Raw genomic sequence first — 22,302 nt, 5'->3', positions numbered from 1 at the left:
GGGGAATGTACATGTTAACTATTGTCAGTGTTGATTTGTTGCCTGTGCGGATTCGAATGGATTGGATTTCTGTTGTGTTATCTGTGGTAGGGAGGAGAATTTTGGTTGTGCCACTTGTGTCCACAAAACAGATGGAGTGATGGATCATGTTAAGTGTAGTTGGGAAGGCTTATGGAAGGATCTTGATTGAGAGGATTAGGAGAGGAACATAAGGAGTAATTGGTGAGGAACAGTGTGGGTTTAGGACAGGTAGGGGTTGTGTAGATCAGATCTTTGTGATAAGACAGATATGTGAGAAAGCTATAGGAAACGGTAAGGATGTTTTTTGGGCTTTTATGGATTTGGAAAAGGTCAGACAGGGTAGACAGGAAGGCACTGTGGGAGGTATTGCAGATATATGGGATAGGAGTAAAGCTTTTAAGAGCTGTCAGGAGTTTTATGAGAGTTGTAGAGCATGTGTCAGGATTAGAAATGGAGAGAGTGAGTGGTTCGAGGTGAAGGTGGGACTTCGTCAGGGATGCGTTATGGCGCCCTGGCTGTTCAACTTATACATGGATGGGGTAGTGCGAGAGGTAAAGGCAAGGGTAGTGGGTCAGGGATTGGAGATGGTTAAAGAAAATGGAGAAAAGTGGGAGGTGAGCCAGCTGTTGTTTGCGGATGACACTGTGCTTGTGGCAGGATCGGAGGAGGGATTGAGGAAGTTGGTGACAGAGTTTGGGAGAGTGTGTGATAGAAGAAAGCTGAAGTTAAATGTGGGTAAAAGTAAGGTGATGAGATGTACAAGGGAAGAAAGTGGCAGTAGATTGGAAGTGAGTATTAAGGGAGAGCGACTGGAGGAAGTGGATAGTTTTAGATACTTGGGTGCGAATGTGGTAGGAAAGGGAGGAGTGGAGGTGGAAGTAGAATGTAGATTGAGAGAAGCGAGTAAATGCCTTGGTGAATTAAAAAGTGTAGTGAGAAATAGACATTTGGGAATGGATGCTAAGAGGAGATTGTATGAAGGAGTGATTGTGCCAACAGTACTGTACGGGGCAGAAACATGGAACGTAAGAGAGGAAGGGAGAAGGAGTTTGAATGTGTTTGAGATGAGGTGTCTGAGAAGTATGATAGGTGCTACTAGGCTAGAAAAAGTGAAAAATGAGGAGGTGAGGAGGAGAATGGGGGTGGAAAGGGAGTTGGGAGATAGGGTGGATGAAAGAGTATTGGGATGGTTTGAACACATGGAGAGAAAGAGTGAAGAAAGATTAGTAAAATATATACATACATATATATATACATATATACATACATATGCTGATCTTTTCATCTTTGGCAAAGGAAAGTCGCACTCACCTGGAATAGACAAACCTATCAGAAAGAAGCTAGGAACCTTGACCTAGTTAGGGAATGGCACAAAAATTGTGCAAAGGTATGAAAATAGATATCCTACATATAAGTAACTAACAAAATAACTTACTTTTGTAAGACTCCTTTGAGTACAAGATTAGGTCCAGTTCCTGTGAGGGACCCAGTACCCCCCAAGTTGGCAGCATAAGCTGTCCCAAGGAAACACATATCCCGTAGCCTGCGTGACTCATCATCAGGAGGGTTAGTGGTAACATCTTTTACTTCACCTGGTGTCTCATGGACGCTGTGGGATGAGGAAAAAATAAAATCTGGTATACAGAACAGAAGTATTTGCTCTATAACACTTGACTGTATGTGCAGATATTGTGAGTATAGCAAATTCAGCCTGAAAAATAAACTGGAAATTCAAATAGACTCCCATGTGATGAGTGCAGTCAATCCAGGCCTATCATTTAGCTATGGTTTCATGAGCACAGAACAGGGCCAGTCCTTTCAGGCCATTGGCATATTTTCATTTCAAGTGGTCAATTGAGATCAGACATTAAGGAGCAGAGAGGGGGATAATTACTGTACAAAGGTAGCTCTGAATTCAAAGATTGGTACCAGCCTATCACAATTCCTTTGATATGGCTAGTGCAACAGCATAGGTCTAACCAAATTCCCCTAAAGATGACCAAAAGTTAGACAAACATTAAAAGTTTTCCAGTAGAACATCTTTTTTGGAAGACATATTAACAATTACGAACCATAAGGTGAGAGATGTTTCATAATCTTTCTATTTATGATACATAAGAAAATAAATAAATAAAATAAAGGTGCAGGATCTTAGTACCATTTAATTAAAAGCATGTGCTATCTAAACAAACCCCCAAGACATACCATTGATGATGTTTAGCCAGCAGCAGGATGTTGTGTTCACATTCAGACTGATACTTTTTGTTTATGACCTTTGTACACATACACGCATGTATTATACCATTATATGGCAATGGTCTGATGGAACCTAAGGTTCCCAATGACTGGGATAAAGGACTTTCACAAGCTGGAAAGAAGCTGTGACACAAACTGGAATAAATAGCAGTAGTAGAACAGAAAATTAGTGTTGAAAGATACTATTGATGACTTAGTCACTGAAATTAGGCATGAAGCTTTAAGGCTATAGAAACACTTCAGGTTAATAGCATAGATTTACAGATGAACTTGCCCTTAGCATTGCATATTAAAAGTACTGCTTCAGGCTACAACCTTTAACTCCAATGGTAACAAGGAAAAAGTGGAAATTCCATCTAGAATCAAGGTTATGTAGAGGAATGGATATGTTGACTATTTCTAATGTAGCAATGAGCGGTAGGAAGGTAAGCTTTATGATAGGAATCAAGCATAATGCACAGGCAGCAGAAAGTAATTCAGAATTTGAAGTCCAAGATGGAGAGTCTAATATTCTATTGTTAACAACCACCCACCTATCTTCTGGTGCCACTAGGTCCAATCGACTCTGGCCGTGGGGTGCCACCCTCTTGTCATCTACAGCCTGTTCAGCTTTATCTGTTTTCTCCGTGTCTGTCACAGTCCCCATTTCAACACTGCCATCTGACTCACGGCCCTGTATGCAAAATATGTTGGGGGTCATTATACAATAATATACAAATCACAAAACTCTCAACTGTGACATGCTAAACCAGTGTCTACAGATGTCATGATGACCTTCTCTGCTATTAAGATAGAAAGGACCAATAATGGTTTCCTGCACAAGGTGGACCTGCAAGATGGATGTTAGAGAGTCCCCTGCTGTCAACTTTCACAGCTTCTCAACATGTACAGACTTATACTCAGTCTTCAGACTGAACCTATGGTATCATTTTAATAGCTTTGATTGTATTTTCACCACATTTTCACTAAAAGACAGTTGCCAACTGATGACTGTTTTCCTCCTGATATCTTTAAACATTTCTGTTGGAGGTCATTGTGCCACTAACAAACTGAAATATGTAAATAAAAAATAGAAACTGAGAAGCTGGTACAATGAAAGAAAGAAGCCAAAATGACAAGGGCCTCCAGGTAAGGATAATTAAATATTTTTGGGAGGGCAGAGAATAAGCACCAAAATTGAAGATTCTCCTTCTTACTAGAACAACTTGGGTCATGTGCTGGGCGCTCAGCTCAGACTATTATTCTAATAATTTCCGAGGTGTGCAATGATCAAGAGGTAACTAGAGACTTGCATACCTTGTAAAGCTCAGCAAGAATAGCACTGACAATTGGTGTCATCATGGCAGTGGTGGCAGTGTTGCTGATCCACATAGATAGGAACATGGTGGTCATCATAAAGCCTGCCATCAGCCTCCGTGGACTTTGACCTGAGGAGAGGAAATGTTTAAACAAACTACCTCACCAGTTCTTTGCCTTGTTCTACTTGTTGCAATGAGTTACAATGATAAAGCATGCCGGCAGAGGTCCTTTCAGTCCATAATATGCTGAACTATATTCAATCACCTGGGGTGGAAGCTTATTACATTCATTGACAGTGCAGCTGGTGAAATTGTTTCTACATATTAACTTAAATCTATGTCTTGACAGTTTGAAGCCATTATTGCTTGCCCAATTAGTATTAATGTGAAATTACTGTTTCTGTATAATTACTTCCTTGTGAAATCATATAAACTTGTACTACCCCCTCCTATGAATCTCATTTTTTTAGTAAGATTAGGTTAAAATATTTTAAGTGGTTTTTGTATTATTTATCTTTTACATTTGGTAGGAATTTTGTGTCTCACTGCTGTATCTTTTCCAATCTACCAATACCTTTAAAACTTGTAAGTACTATATTTCTACTTCAGAGAAAGCAAATAGGAAACTGGTATTGGTAGCATGATCTTCTGACCACCATCAACTAATTATATAGACTGCTAATCCACCCATACTTCGATTTTGCAGTTTCTGTTTGGTCCCTAAATCTCTTTAGGGACATCACTGATATGACAAGATACTTTTCATCCTCAATTTTGTTTAAAGCTTTACTAAATCACTTGTAGTCGCCCTTGGGTAACTACGATAACTTAATTCTTTAAGTTTCATCAAGACTATTGGTCCAGTAGTCTAGTTTGTCTACATCCCTTTGAATTAGTTGATTTGAATGACCATATACATGCACACACACCAAGAGCATAGCTCCCCTTCCTGTAGAATACAAGTAGGTAAATACAACTAGGTAAATACATCCACAGTAAAGTAAAAAATAAACAGGAAATAGTAAAATTGAACCAAAGGAATATGAAATACAGAGAAGATATAGAAATGGCTGAAGTCATGAGCAAACACTTCATGTCCTGAAATCCCTGGACAGTGGAAGGAGGAGTGGGTGGTTGAGGGGCATGAGAATTCTCATACACTGGGAAATTGGCGAAGGGGGATAGCTGCAGTTAGGAGCCAAAGTTCAGGAAATTTGGGACGCCGGCCAGGACCACGCACGTTCCCTTCAAGCCGAGAGTGTAATTTTGAAGGACCAGAGAAATGTTTCTCAAAAGGGGGGAGCAAACTCATGTAAATCACAGTCCTAGGCTAATTAAACAGAACTTACTACACTGATTCTATTATGATTCAAAATATCTTCACAATCAGTGGCATGCAATCGAGATTCACCAAGTTTTATCTTCAATTTTATGAAAATTATTTCACAGTAAATCACTTATCAACTAACTGGGCAAGATGCAACATATGTATTTGGTTGGACACTTCCTACCTGGCTAGCCCTGCGTGCTCTCAGACCTAGCTAAATATAAAGATAATACCTCTGATTATTCTCTCCTATAATAGTGCACTGACTGGGGATGTCTTCAAATGAGTAGATGCCCTCAGTTGAACAAGATGCTGTTGGTATTCGTAGATCCATGCGTCACATAGGGGCGGCAGGAACCATACCTGTCCTTAGTCGATAGCACTGAACATGTGGTAGGGGAGGGGAATCACGCCCAAGGATTTCATTTCCCTGATTTCATCGATCTCTTCGCTTCATACACTGTCTATAAGTCTGTCTTCCTGAACACATAAGATCCATGTATTGAACCACTGGAGTGGGTTTGGCAATGAACCCGACTGAATTTGTAGATTCTGATTTCGGAGCACATCATGAAGCACAATTCAGGGCACATCACGAAACACATTTCTGGGCATGTCACAAAGCACATTTCTTGTTTTAGTAAGTTTCCGGAACACTCTAAACACGAGTCACTGTAACGTGATTGGCAATGGCCAACGATAAGAATAATATGTTCATGTTGATTTATTCACTTTTGAAAAAGCGAAGTCCTCAGATGTATTCTCTTGGAGAGTGTGGCGTGCCTACTGCCTACTGCGAGGACGTGATACTACTGGCACTAAGTATGAGACCCAGTGCACTGTTTTTCGGTGGACACTTTTCAAATTGTTAAATTGCGAGAGGAATGCGACGCAATGTCTGGGCAGGAGTTGAGGCATTTCTAATAGTCTTGTGAGGTAGTTATTAGTTAAGAGAAAGGGACACATGATCCTAACTAGCCTAATTAAAACTTAGATGAGAAGTGGCAAGAGCGCAGGTGGGGGTATAAAACGCAGAGGACCTTCCAATCAAAACAATTGCAAAACAAAATCAAATAGTAATACATAGGTAGAATATACCAATCCTAATCACAAAGTAAAAGGATACAAATTTGTAATAGGGTGAATCAGTTAAACTAAATTAGAAGTTGAGACATTTCAGTCTTAACATTATAACATCTGTGATGACTTTGATCATGAGCATACAAAGACATCTTGGAAGACGAGGGGGGTCCTGAGTAAATAGAAGATACTTAAGCTTGGCAAGGCACTGTAACCAATTAGTGCTAAACACACAACAGTTGCTGGGAAGAAGGGGAGGGAAAATACCAAGAAATAGTTACTAGAGGCCTTAAGACTTCTAGCGATTTCATAGAACGAGGGAAAAGTAATAGCTGAAGGGCTGAAAAGAGATGAAAGAAAATGGGAAATACTAGGCAGTGTGTCACAACGCCAAAGTTGTGACATTTCAAGTCAGTGTTCACTAGACAAAATATACAGCATTGGGATGAAGGGAATGAAGTGAGATCCCCCCATGGGAGAAATAATAGTAACACGAAAAGAAATAATGGACCAAATAGTGAACCTGGAGGTCAGTAAATTGCACGGCCTGGATGGGATTGCAAACTGGATACTAAAAGACAAGGAGGAGTTGAACACACAGAGGAAATAGAAATGGCAGAAATTATGAACAAGCTTTTCGAATCGGTGTTTACGAGGGAGAACATACAACTTAGAGATATTGAATGGGAGGAGAAAGTCCCCCCTATGAAAGAGATAGAAGTAAAAAGGAATGAAATAATGAATCACCTGAGTAATCTCAATGTCAGAAAATCGCATGGACCAGATAAAATGGCAAACTGGATTTTGAGAGAATGCAGGAATGAACTAACAGACAAAATACATAGTCTAATAAGCAGTTCATTGAAAGAAGGAAAAGTTCCAGAAGATTGGAAAAGAGCAAATATAGTACCAATATATAAGGGGAGAAACAAAGAAAACCCTACTAACTATAGACCAGTCTTTCTTACAAGTACGATGGCTAAAATTTGTGAAGGAATGATCAAAATTAGATGGGTAAAGCATTTGGAAAAAAAACAACATACTAAATCCAAGGCAATTTGGATTTAGACAAGGACAATCATGCGTCACAAACATAATGTTTTTCTATTCAAGGCTAACAGATGTAATACAAGAGAGAATTGGATGCGGGTGATTGTGCATTTCTATATCTGAAAAAAGCTTTTGATAAGGTGCCACATAAGAAATTGCTAAAGAAATTAGAAACTGCAGGAGGAATACAGGGAAACTGATGAAGTGGATGGAAGACTTCTTGCATGAAAGAAAAATGAGAGTGGTGATAAGAGACAAACACTCTAATTGGGATGAAGTGATTAGTGGAGTTCCACAAGGAACAGTTCTGGCCCCAATAATGTTTGCTATATATATTAATGATATGGATAAAGGAATTGAAAGTTATATGAGCTTCTTTGTGGACGATGCAAGACTGTTGAAAAAAGTCAACACTATAAAAGATTGTGAGTCACTGCAGAGTGATCTCGATAAATCATGGGAATGAAGTAGGAAGTGAGAGATGGAATTCAATATCAAAAAGTGTAGTATAATGGAATTTGGAAGAAGCAAAAAAATAATAGTGGGATCATTTAAATTGGGAGAGGAAGAAATTAAAAAAAGTAGAAAATGAGAAGGACCTGGGAGTCATTATTATGAAAAATATGTCCCCTGCAAAACATGTAAACAAAATTTTTAGAGAGACTTATAATTTAATAAGAACAATCAAAGTGGCATTTACATACCTGGACGAAGAAATGGTGAGGAAAATACTAGTCACTTTGATAAGACCAAGATTGGAGTATGCAGCTATGATGTGGTCACTAAGTACAAAAAATATATAACAAAAATTGAAAGAATACAAAGAGCGATTATGAAATTGGCACCAATACTCTCAGAACTATCATATGAAGAGAGACTAGCAAAACTTGAGCTACAGACATTGGAGCAAAGAAGAGAGAGAGGAGACTTGATAACTATTTATAGAATTATGAAAGGCATAGAAACTATTAATAGAGAGGATCTAATAAAATGGGATAGTAGAGATACAAGAGGACACGGAAAAAAAATCAAGAAAGACAGTTATAGATGAGACCTGAAAAAGAACAGCTATCCCCACAGGGTAACAGATGTTTGGAACAAGTGAGATGAAAATGTGGTGTGTTTATAGTCTAAACAAAATGAGATATGAAGACGGGACACCACAAGCATAGCTCCCCTACCGTAAAATACAACTAGGTTACAACTTATTAAAATCAAGAAAGTGGCCTTTGACTACATGGATGAAGAAATGGTAAAGGAAATAGTGACTGCACTGATAAGACCTAAATTGGAGTATGCTGCGACACCATGGGCACCACGAAAAAAAAAAAAAAAAAAAAAAAAAAAGGAATTTAGAAACAATTCAAAGACCAGCGACAAAAATGGCACCTACACTCTCAAATTTGACATACGAACAAATATGGGATAAATTATATCTATGAACACTGGAACAGAGAAGAGAATGTGGTGACTTACTGACTGTTTACAGAAATATGAAAGGGATGAAAGTTCTTAATAGAGATGACTTATTAAAAGGGGACAGAAGAGAAACAAGAGGACACGAGAGGAAGCTAAAGAAGGACAGTTACAGAAGAGATTTGAAAAAGAATAGCTTCCCACACAGAGTGATTGATGTCTGGAACAAACTAAACGGGGAAACAGTGAGTGCCAAAACTATACAAGATTAAACAAACTGGATGCGGAGAGATACAAAAACGGGTCACTACGAGCATAGCTCTCATCCCGTAATATACAACTAGGTAAATACATGCACACACACACACTTTCATCGGATGGACGGCGAAGATTGGAGTTCCGAAGAAAAATCAAAATTTATGTGGATCTCAACATCAAGGAAGTACCTTATTGTATAAGGGAAGGGGAAAGCTCGTGGTGTGGTGGGAAGGTGAGAAAAATGGAGAAGGGGAGGGATTACTGAGGGAAATGGAAGGAAATAAGGAAGGGGAGGACTTGGTCCAGGAGGCCAGGTGTCTTGTAAACAAGTGGAGGACTGAGGATTTTGGAGAAGGGATTAACAAAAAATGTAAAGATTAGAAATATAGATAAGAGCAGCACAATGGAAGGTGAAGATAATAATTTCCAGGGATTTAATGAGGGAGGGGGGGGAGAGGATACCAACCTCCCCTGATTAGCAAGACTAGAGGAAAATCTTGAGAAAATGACCAAACACTGGGAGCGTAGGTTAGGTAACATAGCAAAGATTGCGCAGAGTTGAAAAATTGGAAGAACTAGAGAAGGTGAACAAAAACTTAACTAAAGAAACAGAAGAATTAAAAAGACAATTAAAAGAAGTAAAAGATGAGAATGAGGAATTAATGAGGAATAATAAAGACAATAAAGAGGCCATAGCAAAAGAAGCACAGGGTTGGAAAAAAAATCCAAGAGAACAGTAAAGTTGCATGTACTGACATAATAAAACAGCAGATGAAAGAACAAACTGAAGACTCAGTTATTAAAGTGATGAGACAGAAGGAAAATATAGTAAGAGACTTAGCAGATAAAAAGAAATGTATAATTATATTAGGAATGGAAGAGAAGTATAACCTAAATAGAACCACAAGAATCAAAGAGGAAAAAGAAAAAGTAAACAGTTTACTAGAATTAGTTCAGGAAGATGAACCTGAAATCATGAAACAAACTGAAGAGATGTATATACTCGGAAGGTATAGTACAGATAAGACCAGACCAATTAAGATTAAATTCAGGTCACAAACGACAGCAGAGAATATCTTAGCAAAAACAGGGAAACTAGCAGCAAGTGAACAATATAAAAAGGTATGGATAAAAAGATAAATGAATAGAGAGGAAAGAGAGGAGGAAAAAATGAAAAGATGGGAAGCTAAAGAAAAAAACGAGAACAGAACAGAGACAGAAAAAGAGAGTAGAGAATATGAAAGTGAGGAGATGGGCCATACCAGAGAAAAACAAAGGGGAAACAGAAAATACAATGGAAGTAGCAGAAAATTAAGATTGTCTTACACAAATATAGATGGATTAATAACAGAATTGAATTAACTGAATGGTTATCTGAAGGAAAAAGAACCGGACATAATGGGAATTGTAGAGACAAAATTAAAAGGTCCACTACCACCCAACAGTGTAGGACATGATGCATATAATTATTGAATTAGAAACAGAGAGGCAAAACAAGGGGGTGGAGTTATGTTCCTTACTAAGAAGGATATAAACGTGAGGAGTGTGACATATGGAAAGAATGCAGTAGAGATGATTATGATCGAAGTGGAAGATAGAGATAACAAGAGCAGAAAGTTTGTAATAAACTATGTGCCTCCAAAAACAGCCTCGTGGGAAGAGAGTGAACATAAAAGTATGTTAGAAGACACAAGAATAACATTAAATAAGATAATAGAAGATGGAGGAAGAATAGTTATAATGGGCGACTTTAATTGCAAAGAAATCTGCTGGGAAGAGAAGACAGTAAAGGGTGGAGACAACTCATGGGGAAATGTTCTACTTGAGATGATTATTGACCATACAATGACACAATGGATACAAGAGAACAATAGGTATAGAAATAAAGAACCATCGAGACTAGACTTAATAATCACATCTGAACCTAAAATTGTGGAAAAGATTGAATATAAGACACCAATAAGTAAAAGTGACCACATATTGATTGAACTGGAACTAAATGAGGAGAAATACATGAAGAGAAATGAACAATATAGAAAAGGAAGAATGATATATGAAAAAAAAAAAATTGATAAAATAAGAGAATTCTTTCAAAAAGAAAACTGGGAAAGAATATACAAAGCAGAAACAACAGTGGAAGAGAAATGGAATATTTTGAAAAAAAAAATATATATATATAAAAAAGGAGTGGAAAAGTATGTCCCATGACAAAAACAAGAAAAAGAATATGTAAAGTGCTGGTACAACAAAAGTTGTAGAGTGTTAAAAGACAAAAGAGATAAAGCTTGGACCAAATGGAAGAAAGACAAAAGACCTGAAAAATGGAAAATATATACTTGTTATAGAAATGAATATGTACAAGCGTGCAGAGAGGAAAAGAGAAAATATGAAAAAGATGTCATAGAAAAATGTAAAGATCAACCAAAACTATTTTACAGATTTGTAAACAACAAAATGAAAAACAAACAAGATCTAGAGAAATTAAGACAAGGAGGAGTTGAATACACAGAGGAAATAGAAATGGCAGAAATTATGAACAAGCATTTTAAATCAGTGTTTACAAGGGAGAACATACAACCTGAAGAGATCGAATGGAAAGAGAAAGTCCCCCCTATGAAAGAAATAGAAGTAACAAAGAATGAAATAATGAAACACTTGAGTAATCTTGATGTCAGAAAATTGCATGGACCAGATGAAACAGCAAACTGGATTTTGAAAGAATGCAGGAATGAACTGGCAGACAAAATACATAGCATAATAAACAGTTCCTTGAAAGAAGGAAAAGTTCCAGAAGATTGGAAAAAAGCAAATATAGTACCTATATATAAAGGGGGAAATAAAGAAGACCCTACCAACTATAGACCAGTCTCTCTAACAAGTACAATAGCAAAAATTTGTGAAAGAATTGTCAAAAGTAAATGGGTAACATATTTAGAAAAAAAAAAACAACGTGCTAAATCCAAGGCAATTTGGAATTTAGATAAGGACGATCATGTGTCACCAATTTAATATGTTTCTATTCAAGGCTAATAGATATAATACAAGAAAGAGATGGATGGGCTGATTGTGCATTTCTAGACCTAAAAAAAGCTTTTGACAAAGTACCACATAAGAAGTTGCTTAAGAAATTAGAAACCGAAGGAGGAATACAGGGCAAACTGCTTAAATGGATGGAAAACTTTTTGCAAGAAAGAAAAATGAGAGTAGTGATAAGAGACAAACACTCAAAATGGGATGAAGTAATAAGTGGTGTTCCACAAGGAACAGTTCTGGCCCCATTAATGTTTGCTATATATATTAATGATATGGATGAAGATATTGAAAGTTATACGAGCTTCTTTGCAGATGATGCAAAACTATTAAAAAAAGTGAACACGGAAGAAGATTTTGAGTCACTACAGAGTGATCTAAATAAAATATGGGAATGGAGTAGGAAGTGGGAGATGGAGTTCAACACTAAAAAAATGTAGTATAATGGAATTTGGAAAAGCAAAAACAGAATAACAGGATCATATAAACTGGGAGAAGAAGGAATAAAAAAAGCTGAAAATGAGAAGGACCTGGGAGTCATTGTTATGAATAATATGTCACCTGAGAAACATATAAATAAGATTTTTGGAGAACTTATAATTTAATAAGAACAATTAAAGTGTCATTTACATACCTGGATGAAGAAATGGTGAAGAAAATTCTAATCACTCTGATAAGACCAAGATTGGAATATGCAGCTATGATGTGGTCACCAAGTACAAAAAAATGTATAAAAAAACTTGAAAGAATACAAAGAGCAATTACAAAATTGGCACCAACACTCTCAAAACTATCATATGAAGAGAGACTAGCAAAACTTGAGCTACAGACACTAGAGCAATGAAGAGAGAGAGGAGATTTGATAGCTACTTACAGAATCATGAAAGGCATAGAAATTATTGATAGAGAGAATCTAATAAAATGGGATGATAGAAATACAAGAGGACATGGAAAGAAAATCAAGAAAGACAGCTATAGAAGAGATCTGAAAAAGAACAGCTTTCCTCACAGAGTATTAGACAATTGGAACAAATTAGATGAGAAAGTGGTGTGTGCAAAAACAATACATGAGTTTAAAAATAGTTTAGATAAAATGAGATATGAAGACGGGACACCACGAGCATAGCTCCTCTTCCCGTAAAATACACTTAGGTAAATACAACTAGGTAAATACACGGTCAATATGAGCTCTTAGCCCTCTTCCGGGAGGGAAATAACTGTCGATCACAAGTCCAACACATAATCCAAGGCCATGGTGAATCACATGCACACATACGCACCTCGTGGCGCAGTGGTTAGAGTTCCCGGCTGTCACTATGGCGGTCCGGGTTCGAATCCCGCCCAGGGTTGAAATAAATTCAGTATCGCTGCGTCACTAGTTGTTACTCCAACTCTCGTGGGCGGGTAGTTGGGGATGTGTGTGCATTACCCATAGATCAGTCATATGTGAGGTCTGAGTTCTCTTCTGGGAGGGAAATAGCTATCGATCATGAGTCCAACATGTGATCCAAGACCATGGTGAATCACACAAACACACATCATGTCTTGTGAGCCACCCACTACCGCTTTATTTTACCTCACGTCTACGTGGTTCTCCCGTCAAGGAGGTGCCTATGTCACTTGTACTCACCAACGTTGAGAATGACGATGAGAGCAATCCGACGATGGAGGTTGCAGTGTTCGACGGCGAGAGCAACGATGAGACCCCCGAGGAACATCATATTCGTCTCCTTCATGTAAACATGGCAAACATCGCCGGTGCTCAGGATGCCGAGCACGGGGAAGGCAAAGACAGGGATCAAAGCCGTGATGGCGATGGGCAGCGCATCCGTCACCCAGAAGGTCGCCATGAGGATAATCACGTAGGCACATCGTCCTTCCTGTAAACAGAAAAAAATGATTGATTATTCAAGAGCACTAACAAAGTAGGCTGTTCCCTAAAGGCAAATAGTCTAGTGGGATTCATGAGATAAGCGCTGTTATTCTTTCCCAAATTAGTTTTTTTTTAACAATTCAGATTTTTCAATGGCTCGCACCAAACATTTAAATTTGATTTAGCCCATTGAGTTCGAACAAACGCCTATAAGGCTAACGCCAGGCAATATTCATCGGCTGAAAAGAACCTCACACGCCATGCTGGAAACTGTCTCGAATAATCCTTTCGAGCCCAAATTGCCATCTCCAAGGATTCTATTTTGACTAACGCCAGTCAAATTTGTTCTAGCCAGCGCCAATCTTGTTGAGCTGAGAGGAACCCCACAGCCTAGGAGGATTAAAGGGCCTCATCGTTGATGTTACTCCGGTTGATGAGGGTATGATGGTACCGAGGTTAAAACACAACTTAGGTTTCATATCTGAATCTCAATCTCTCTCTCTCTCTCTCTCAGTACATGTTCTTCACAAGATACATGAATTTAACAAGATGTTCCATGCCAAATTTTATAGTCGAACAGTGTCTGCCACGGGACACTTGATGTTTTTGTGTTTTCAGTGCGGTTACTGGCATCGACATAACTATAATGCACGTGTCAGTCCCCATGGCTCTGGTTCCAGAGAAAAGTAACACCGCGCCACGGTGGCGGTGTTAGTACTCAGCGGAGGATACTACAAAGTAGCAGGGGTTGCCAGTGATGATTTGTAATTCTTATCGTATATATATATATATATATATATATATATATATATATATATATATATATATATATATATATATATATATATATATATATATATAAGAAATCACATAAACTCGTGATTCTAGATATGCGGAAAAACCACCACGGAAAAAGACAAACTGATGACCAAGCGCTTTCGTCTATTCAGACATCCTCAGGGTACATAGAAATGAAAAATGACACAAGAATATATACACAGAGTATGAGGTCAGGAAGGGAACCGGGAAAGGTTGTGAGGCTCTAATGTCGACCTAACCCGTTCGCGGCAGCGGACTTTTGGGCTACTACTTTTTTCACACAAAAATTGTCTAGTTTATACATACCATGACTTAAATTTAAGTTATCGATCGACAAATGTATCTTTGATCAGACTGGATTCTATTATATTTCTAGTCAAACATGACTTATTTTTAACAATTTCTTTAGCACCTTCCCAATTTATGCAATGATTAAAATCCCTTGGGTGAATAAATAATGCATTAGAAATTTGCCCACTCTTGACGCTATACTGATGTTGTTTTAACCTTACTTTTAATTCTTTTCCAGTCTGCTATATTGGTCTGACTATGCTGGTACATTGTGACAAGTTGATGAAGGTGGAAAAAGAAGTCACGGGTCTAGTTCAGAGTTTCTGATTTTATTCCTGACCGGTTTCGCTCTATGCTTCTTCAGACGAATGTGACTGGGGTGAAGCTGGCGGCATATATATATATATATATATATATATATATATATATATATATATATATATATATATATATATATACACATATAGGCCTATAAGTTTTACTTCAATCGTAGGAAAAATGATGGAAACTATCATCAGAGATGCTATCGAACATCATTTAGAAAGTAATTGTTTGATAAATGATAGCCAGCATGGTTTCAGACGGAAACTTTCTTGCGTGACTAACTTACTTGAATTCTACAACACAGTTATCTCGAATTATGACAAAAGAAATAATACAGATTTAATATATCTAGACTTTGCAAAAATGATATAGACCATGGACTAAAATCTACTGTTTCCAAATTTGCTGATGATACAAAACTGTGCCGAGTGGCAAATGAGCACTCAAACCAATTAGATATTCAAGAAGATTTAGATCAATTACAGCAATGGTCTGAAAAGTGGCTAATGAAATTTAACACAAGTAAATGCAAGGTAATGCACATAGGTAAAAATAAGCACGATTACAAGTTATTTGGAAATTCGTTAACAAACGTGAATAGTGAAAAAGATCTCGGGGTAATTATCAGTAACGACCTCAAATCATCCAAGCAGTGTATTTCAGCCTCTGAGAAAGCAAATAAGATTTTGGGACTGATTGCGCGATCTTTTGATTTCAAAAGTCCATCACTCATTAACAAGCTATATAAATCGTTAGTTCATCCACATTTGGAATATGCTGTTTCCGTATGGTCACCGAATCTTATTAAAGGCATTGACAGACTGGAAAAAGCACAACGGCGAGCCACAAAACTGATTCCAAATATCAAAAATAAATCTTACGAAAATCGACTAAATCACATGAATCTGTTTTCCCTAAAAAAGCGTAAACTCAGAGGTGACTTGATACAGGTCTTTAAGATTTTAAAGGGAATTGGCAACATCAAAAGTGACAAATTTTTCACATTGAATGAGAATCAGACAAGAAACAATGGTCTCAAACTGTCCGGAAATAGATTCAATTTGGAAGTGGGTAGAAACAACTTTGCCAACCGTGTAGTTAATGAATGGAATAAACTTCCTGCACAGGTAGTGCAATGTAGTTCAGTTCGAAGCTTTAAGAATCATTTAGATAAATACTTAAGTAAGATGCTGTAATGATTATAATTTATCTTATATTATTTGTTTTTGTTTTGTTATCATTTGTCTGTCTGATTTTCATTTATTATTAGTTATATGTCAATTTATCATTATTTACTATTTACCTGTTTGTTTATTATTTAACTATACCTATGCATTTATTCATGTATTTTATTTGTTATTTACATTACTATAGTTTTTATTTATTATTCTATTATTAATATGATTTTTTTTTCGCATCCGACCTAGATATGGATCAAAAGGTCTCCTGTCGGCATGCTCCGCCTTTGTAATCCTTTGCTTTTGATACCGTCCCCCACGAAAGACTACTAAATTAGCTTCACACGGAATAAGTGGTAGCCTAAGTTGGACTAGTAATTGGTTGAATGATTGAAAACAGAGTTTTTTTTTTTTTTTTTGTTTAATGGAAAAACTTCTAGATGGAACAATGTTACAAGTGGAGTTCCTCAAGGTTCCGTTCTCGGGCCTCTACTATTCATAGTATATATAAATTATATAGACAATGGACTAAAATCTACTGTTTCCAAATTTGCTGATGATACAAAACTGTGCGGAATGGCAAATGATCACTTAAACCAACTAGGTATTCAAGAAGATTTAGATAAATTACAGCAATGGTCTGAAAAGTGGCTAATGAAATTTAACACAAGTAAATGCAAGGTAATGCACATATGCAGAAATACCAGTAAGTACGATTACAAGTTATTTGGAAATTCGTTAACAAAAGTGGATAGTGAAAAGGATCTCGGCGTAATTATCAGTAACAATATCAAATCATCCAAGCAGTGTATTTCAGCCTCTGAGAAAGCAAATAAGATTCTAGGACTGATTGCGCGATCTTTTGACTCCAAAAGTCCATCTCTCATTAACAAGCTATGTAAATCGTTAGTTCACCCACATTTGGAATATGCTGTTTCCGTGTGGTCACCGAATCTCATTAAATGCATTGACATATTAGAAAAAGTACAACGGCGAACTACAAAACTGATTCCAAATATAAAAAATAAATCATACGAAAATCGACTAAAACATATGAATCTGTTTTTCTTAAAAAAGCGTAGACTCAGAGGTGACTTGATACAGGTCTTTAAGATTCTAAAGGGAATTGACAACATCAAAAGTGACAAAATTTTCACACTCAATGAGAATCCGACAAGAAACAATGGTCTCAAACTGTCCGGAAATATATTCAATTTGGAAGTGGATAGAAACAACTTCGCCAACCGTGTAGTTAATGAATGGAATAAACTTCTTGTAGAGGCAGTGCAATGTAGTTCAGTTCGAAGCTTTAAGAATCATTTAGATAAACACCTAAGCAAGATGCTGTAATGACTATCATTTATTTTATACTGTTTGTTTATTTGTTTTGTTATCATTTGTCCGTTTGTTTATTATTATTTGTTAGATTCTCATTTATTATTAGTTATGTCAATTTATTATTATTTACTATTTACCTGTTTATTATCTAACTATACCTATGCATTTATTTATGTATTTTATTTATCATTTACATTATTATAGTTTTTATTTATTCATTTATTTGTTTATCATTATTTTTTTCGCATCCGACCTAGCTATTGACTAAAAGGTCTCCTGTCGGCATGCTCCGCCTTTGTAATCCTTTGTAACACACACACACACACACACACTTTCAACGAACGGACGGCTTGAAGAACGCTCTGAGGAAAAGTGCAGATTGTGGATACCAACGCAAAGAGAAGTGCCTTTTTGTATTTGCAGTGGGGGGGGGGAAATTGCTCGTGGGGTTGTGGGAAAGTAAGGAAAGAGGAGAGGGGGAGGGATTGCTGGGGAAATGGAAGGTAATGAGGATGTGGAGGAAATGGCCCTGACGGGCCGCCGTAAGGTAGACAAACGACCCCAAGACGAGTTGGATGATAACATTTCTAATAGGAATGTAAAGATTAGAGGTATAGAGAGGAGAAATATAGCAGAAAGTGACGAGAATATTTTCAAGGGATTTAAAGAGTGTGGGGGGGACACAAACCCCCCCCCGACTGACAAGACTAGAGAAGAAGGTTGATAAGGTGATCGAGGACTTGGAAAGTAAGTTAGGTCATATGAACACCATTTTACAAAGAATTGAAAGATTGGAACAACTAGAGAAGGCGAACAAAAACTTAACTGAAGAAATAGAGGACCTAAAAAGACAGTTAGGAAATGTAAAGGAGGAGAATGAGGAATTGAAGAAGAATAGTAAAGAAAACAGAGAAACGATAGCTAAAGAAAGTAAAAATTGGAAGAAAACTCAAGAAGGGAATAAGGTTTCATTCACTGACATAGTCAAACAGCAATTGAAAGAACATAATGAAGACTCAGTTATTAAAGTGATGAGACAGAAGGAGAATATAGTAAGAGAATTAGCTGACAAAAAGAAATGTATAATTATATTAGGAATGGAAGAGAAACATAACCCAGATAGAACGGCAAGAATCAAGGAGGAAAATGAAAAAGTAAGCCAATTATTAAAATTAGTTCAGGAAGATGAACCAGAAATTATGAAACAAATCGAAGAAAAATTCAGACTCGTAAAATCTAGTACAGATAAGACCAGACCAATTAAGATTAAATTCAAGTCACAAACAACGGCAGAGAATATCTTATCCAAAACAGGGAAACTAGCAACAAGTGAACAATACAAAAAGATATGGATAAAAAGAGAAATGAATAAAGAGGAAAGAGAGGCAGAAAAGCAGAAAAGAATTGAAGCTAAGACAAAAAACGAGAACAGAACGGAGTCAGAGAAAGAGAGATTCTATTGGAGAGTAGTGAACATGAAACTAAGGAAGTTCGACATACAAAAGAAAAACATAAGGGAAACAGAGAACACAATGGAAGTGGCAGAAAACTAAGAGTGTCTTACACAAATATAGATGGATTGATAACAGGATTGAATGAACTGAATGATTATTTGAAAGAAAAAGAACCGGACATAATGGGAATTGTAGAAACAAAATTAAAAGGCCCACTACCACCCAACAGTGTAGGACATGATACATACAATTATTGGATTAGAAACAGAGAGAAAAAACAAGGGGGTGGAGTTATGTTCCTGACAAAGAAGGATATAAACGTGAAAGGTGTCATATATGGAAAGAATACAGTAGAGATGATTATGATAGAAGTGGAAGACCGAGATAAGAAGAGCAGAAAATTTGTGATCAACTATGTGCCTCCGAAAACAGCCTCATGGGAGGAGAGTGAACATAAAAGTATGTTAGAGGACACAAAGATAGCATTAACTAAAATAATGGAAGACGGAGGAAGAATAGTTATGATGGGCGACTTTAATTGCAAAGAAATCTGCTGGGAAGAAATGACAGTAAAGAGTGGTGATGACTCATGGGGAAATGCTCTACTTGAGATGATTACTGACCATTCAATGACACAATGGATACAAGAGAACACTAGGTATAGAAATGAAGAAGAACCATCGAGGCTAGACTTAATAATTACATCTGAACCTAGAATAGTGGACAAGATTGAATATAAAACACCAATAGGTAAAAGTGACCACATATTGATTGAACTGGAACTTAATGAAGAAAAATATATGAAAAGAAATGAACAATATAGAAAAGGAAGAATGATGTATGAAAAAACAAACTTTGATAAAATAAGAGAATTCTTCCAACAAGAAAACTGGGAAGAAATATACAAAGAAGAAACATCAGTGGAAGAGAAATGGAATATTTTGACAAAAATTTACAAAAAAGGAGTGGAAAAGTATGTCCCAAGACAAAAACAAGAAAAAGAATATGTAAAATGCTGGTACAACAAAAGTTGTAGGGAGTTAAAAGACAAAAGAGACAAAGCCTGGACCGGATGGAAAAAAGACAGAAGACCTGAAAAATGGAAAATATATACTGGTTATAGAAATGAATATGTACAAAAGTGCAGAGAGGAAAAAAGAAAATATGAAAAAGATGTTATAGAAAAGTGTAAAGATCAACCAAAACTATTCTACAGATTTGTAAACAATAAACTGAAAAACAAACAAGACTTGGAGAAATTAAGACAAGGAGGAGTTGAATACACTGAGGAAATGGAAATGGCAGAAATTATGAACAAACATTTTAAATCAGTGTTTACAAGGGAAAATATACAACCTGAAGAGATTGAGTGGAAGGAAAAAGTCCCCCCTATGGAAGAAATAGAAGTAACAAAGAATGAAATATTGACACACTTGGGTAATTTTGATGTCAGAAAATCGCATGGGCCAGATGAAATAGCAAACTGGATTCTGAAAGAATGTAGGAATGAACTGGCAGACAAAATACATAGCATAATAAGCAGTTCCTTAAAAGAAGGAAAAGTTCCAGAAGATTGGAAAAAAGCAAATATAGTACCTATATATAAAGGAGGAAATAAAGAAGAACCTACCAACTATAGACCAGTCTCTCTAACAAGTACAATAGCAAAAATATGTGAAAGAATTATCAAAAGTAGATGGGTAAAATACTTGGAAAAAAACAACGTACTAAATCCAAGGCAATTTGGATTCAGACAAGGACGATCATGCGTCACCAATTTAATATGTTTCTATTCAAGGCTAATAGATATAATACAAGAAAGAGATGGATGGGCTGATTGTGCATTTCTAGACCTAAAAAAAGCTTTTGACAAAGTACCACATAAGAAGTTGCTTAAGAAATTAGAATATGAAGGAGGAATACAAGGTAAATTGCTAAATTGGATGGAAGACTTTTTGCAAGAAAGAAAAATGCGAGTAGTGATAAGAGATCAGCACTCAAAATGGAATGAAGTAATAAGCGGTGTCCCGCAGGGAACAGTTCTGGCCCCAATAATGTTTGCTATATATATTAATGATATGGATGAAGGAATTGAAAGCTATATGAGCTTCTTTGCAGATGATGCAAAATTACTGAAAAGAGTGAAAACTGAAGAAGATTGTGAATCACTACAGAGAGATCTAAATAAAGTACAAGAATGGAGTAGGAAGTGGGAGATGGAGTTCAATACAAAAAAGTGTAGTATAATGGAATTTGGAAAAAGCAAAAACAGAATAACAGGATCATATAATTTGGGAGAAGAAGGAATAAAAAGAGTAGAAAATGAGAAGGACCTGGGAGTCATTGTTATGAATAATATGTCACCTGAGAAACATATAAATAAGATTTTTGGAGAAACTTATAATTTAATAAGAACAATCAAAGTGGCATTTACATACCTGGATGAAGAAATGGTGAGGAAAATCCTAGTCACCCTGATAAGACCAAGATTGGAATATGCAGCAACGATATGGTCACCAAGTACAAAAAAATGTATAAAAAAACTTGAAAGAATACAAAGAGCAATTACTAAACTGGCACCAACACTCTCAAAACTATCATATGAAGAGAGACTACAAAAACTTAAACTACAGACACTAGAGCAAAGAAGAGAGAGAGGAGATTTGATAGCTATTTACAGAATCATGAAAGGCATAGAAATTACTGATAGAGAGAATCTGATAAAATGGGATGACAGAAATACAAGAGGACACGGAAAGAAAATAAAAAAAGACAGCTATAGAAGAGATTTGAAAAAGAACAGCTTTCCTCACAGAGCAATAGACAGTTGGAACAAGTTAGATGAGAAAGTGGTGTGTGCAAAAACAATACATGAATTTAAAAATAGTTTAGATAAAATGAGATATGAAGACGGGACCCCACGAGCATAGCTCCCCTTCCCGTAAAATACAACTAGGTAAATACAACTAGGTAAATACACACACACACACACTTCCGTCGGACGGACGGCGAGGATTTACGTCCGGAAGAAAAAGTTAAATTTTCGTGGATCTCAACGCAAAGGAAGTACCTATTGTATATGCAGGGAAGGGGATTGCTCGTGGTGTAGTGGGAAAGTGAGGAAAAAGGAGAAGGGGAGGGATTACTGAGGGAAATGGAAGGAAATGAGGAAGGAGAGGACTTGGTCCAGGCAGGCAGACGCCATGTAAACAAACGCGGGCCAGATCAATTTAGTGACGATGAAGGGACTAACAAAAATGTAAAGATTAGAAACATAGATAAGAGCAGC

The 22,302-nt window shown here is 36.7% G+C and overlaps 1 protein-coding gene across 3 annotated transcripts in view; it reads right to left on the bottom strand.

Moving 5' to 3' along the window:
- Positions 1-22,302, bottom strand: part of LOC143038004 (Na(+)/citrate cotransporter-like) — a 105,143-nt gene that overhangs the window by 31,317 nt on the left and 51,524 nt on the right. For all 3 annotated transcript variants that reach the window (XM_076206820.1, XM_076206823.1, XM_076206821.1), the window contains exons 3-6: positions 13,367-13,616; positions 3,574-3,704; positions 2,811-2,950; positions 1,457-1,630 (exon numbers count right to left, since the gene is read on the bottom strand). In XM_076206820.1, the coding sequence (XP_076062935.1) occupies positions 1,457-1,630; positions 2,811-2,950; positions 3,574-3,704; positions 13,367-13,616 (695 nt within the window). The remainder of the gene's footprint in view (positions 1-1,456; positions 1,631-2,810; positions 2,951-3,573; positions 3,705-13,366; positions 13,617-22,302) is intronic.

This window comes from Oratosquilla oratoria, chromosome 23, assembly GCF_046742065.1.
Source record: "Oratosquilla oratoria isolate Oo_2021 chromosome 23, ASM4674206v1, whole genome shotgun sequence".
NCBI lineage: Eukaryota > Metazoa > Arthropoda > Malacostraca > Stomatopoda > Squillidae > Oratosquilla > Oratosquilla oratoria.
This window is presented reverse-complemented; position numbering and strand designations above follow the sequence as displayed.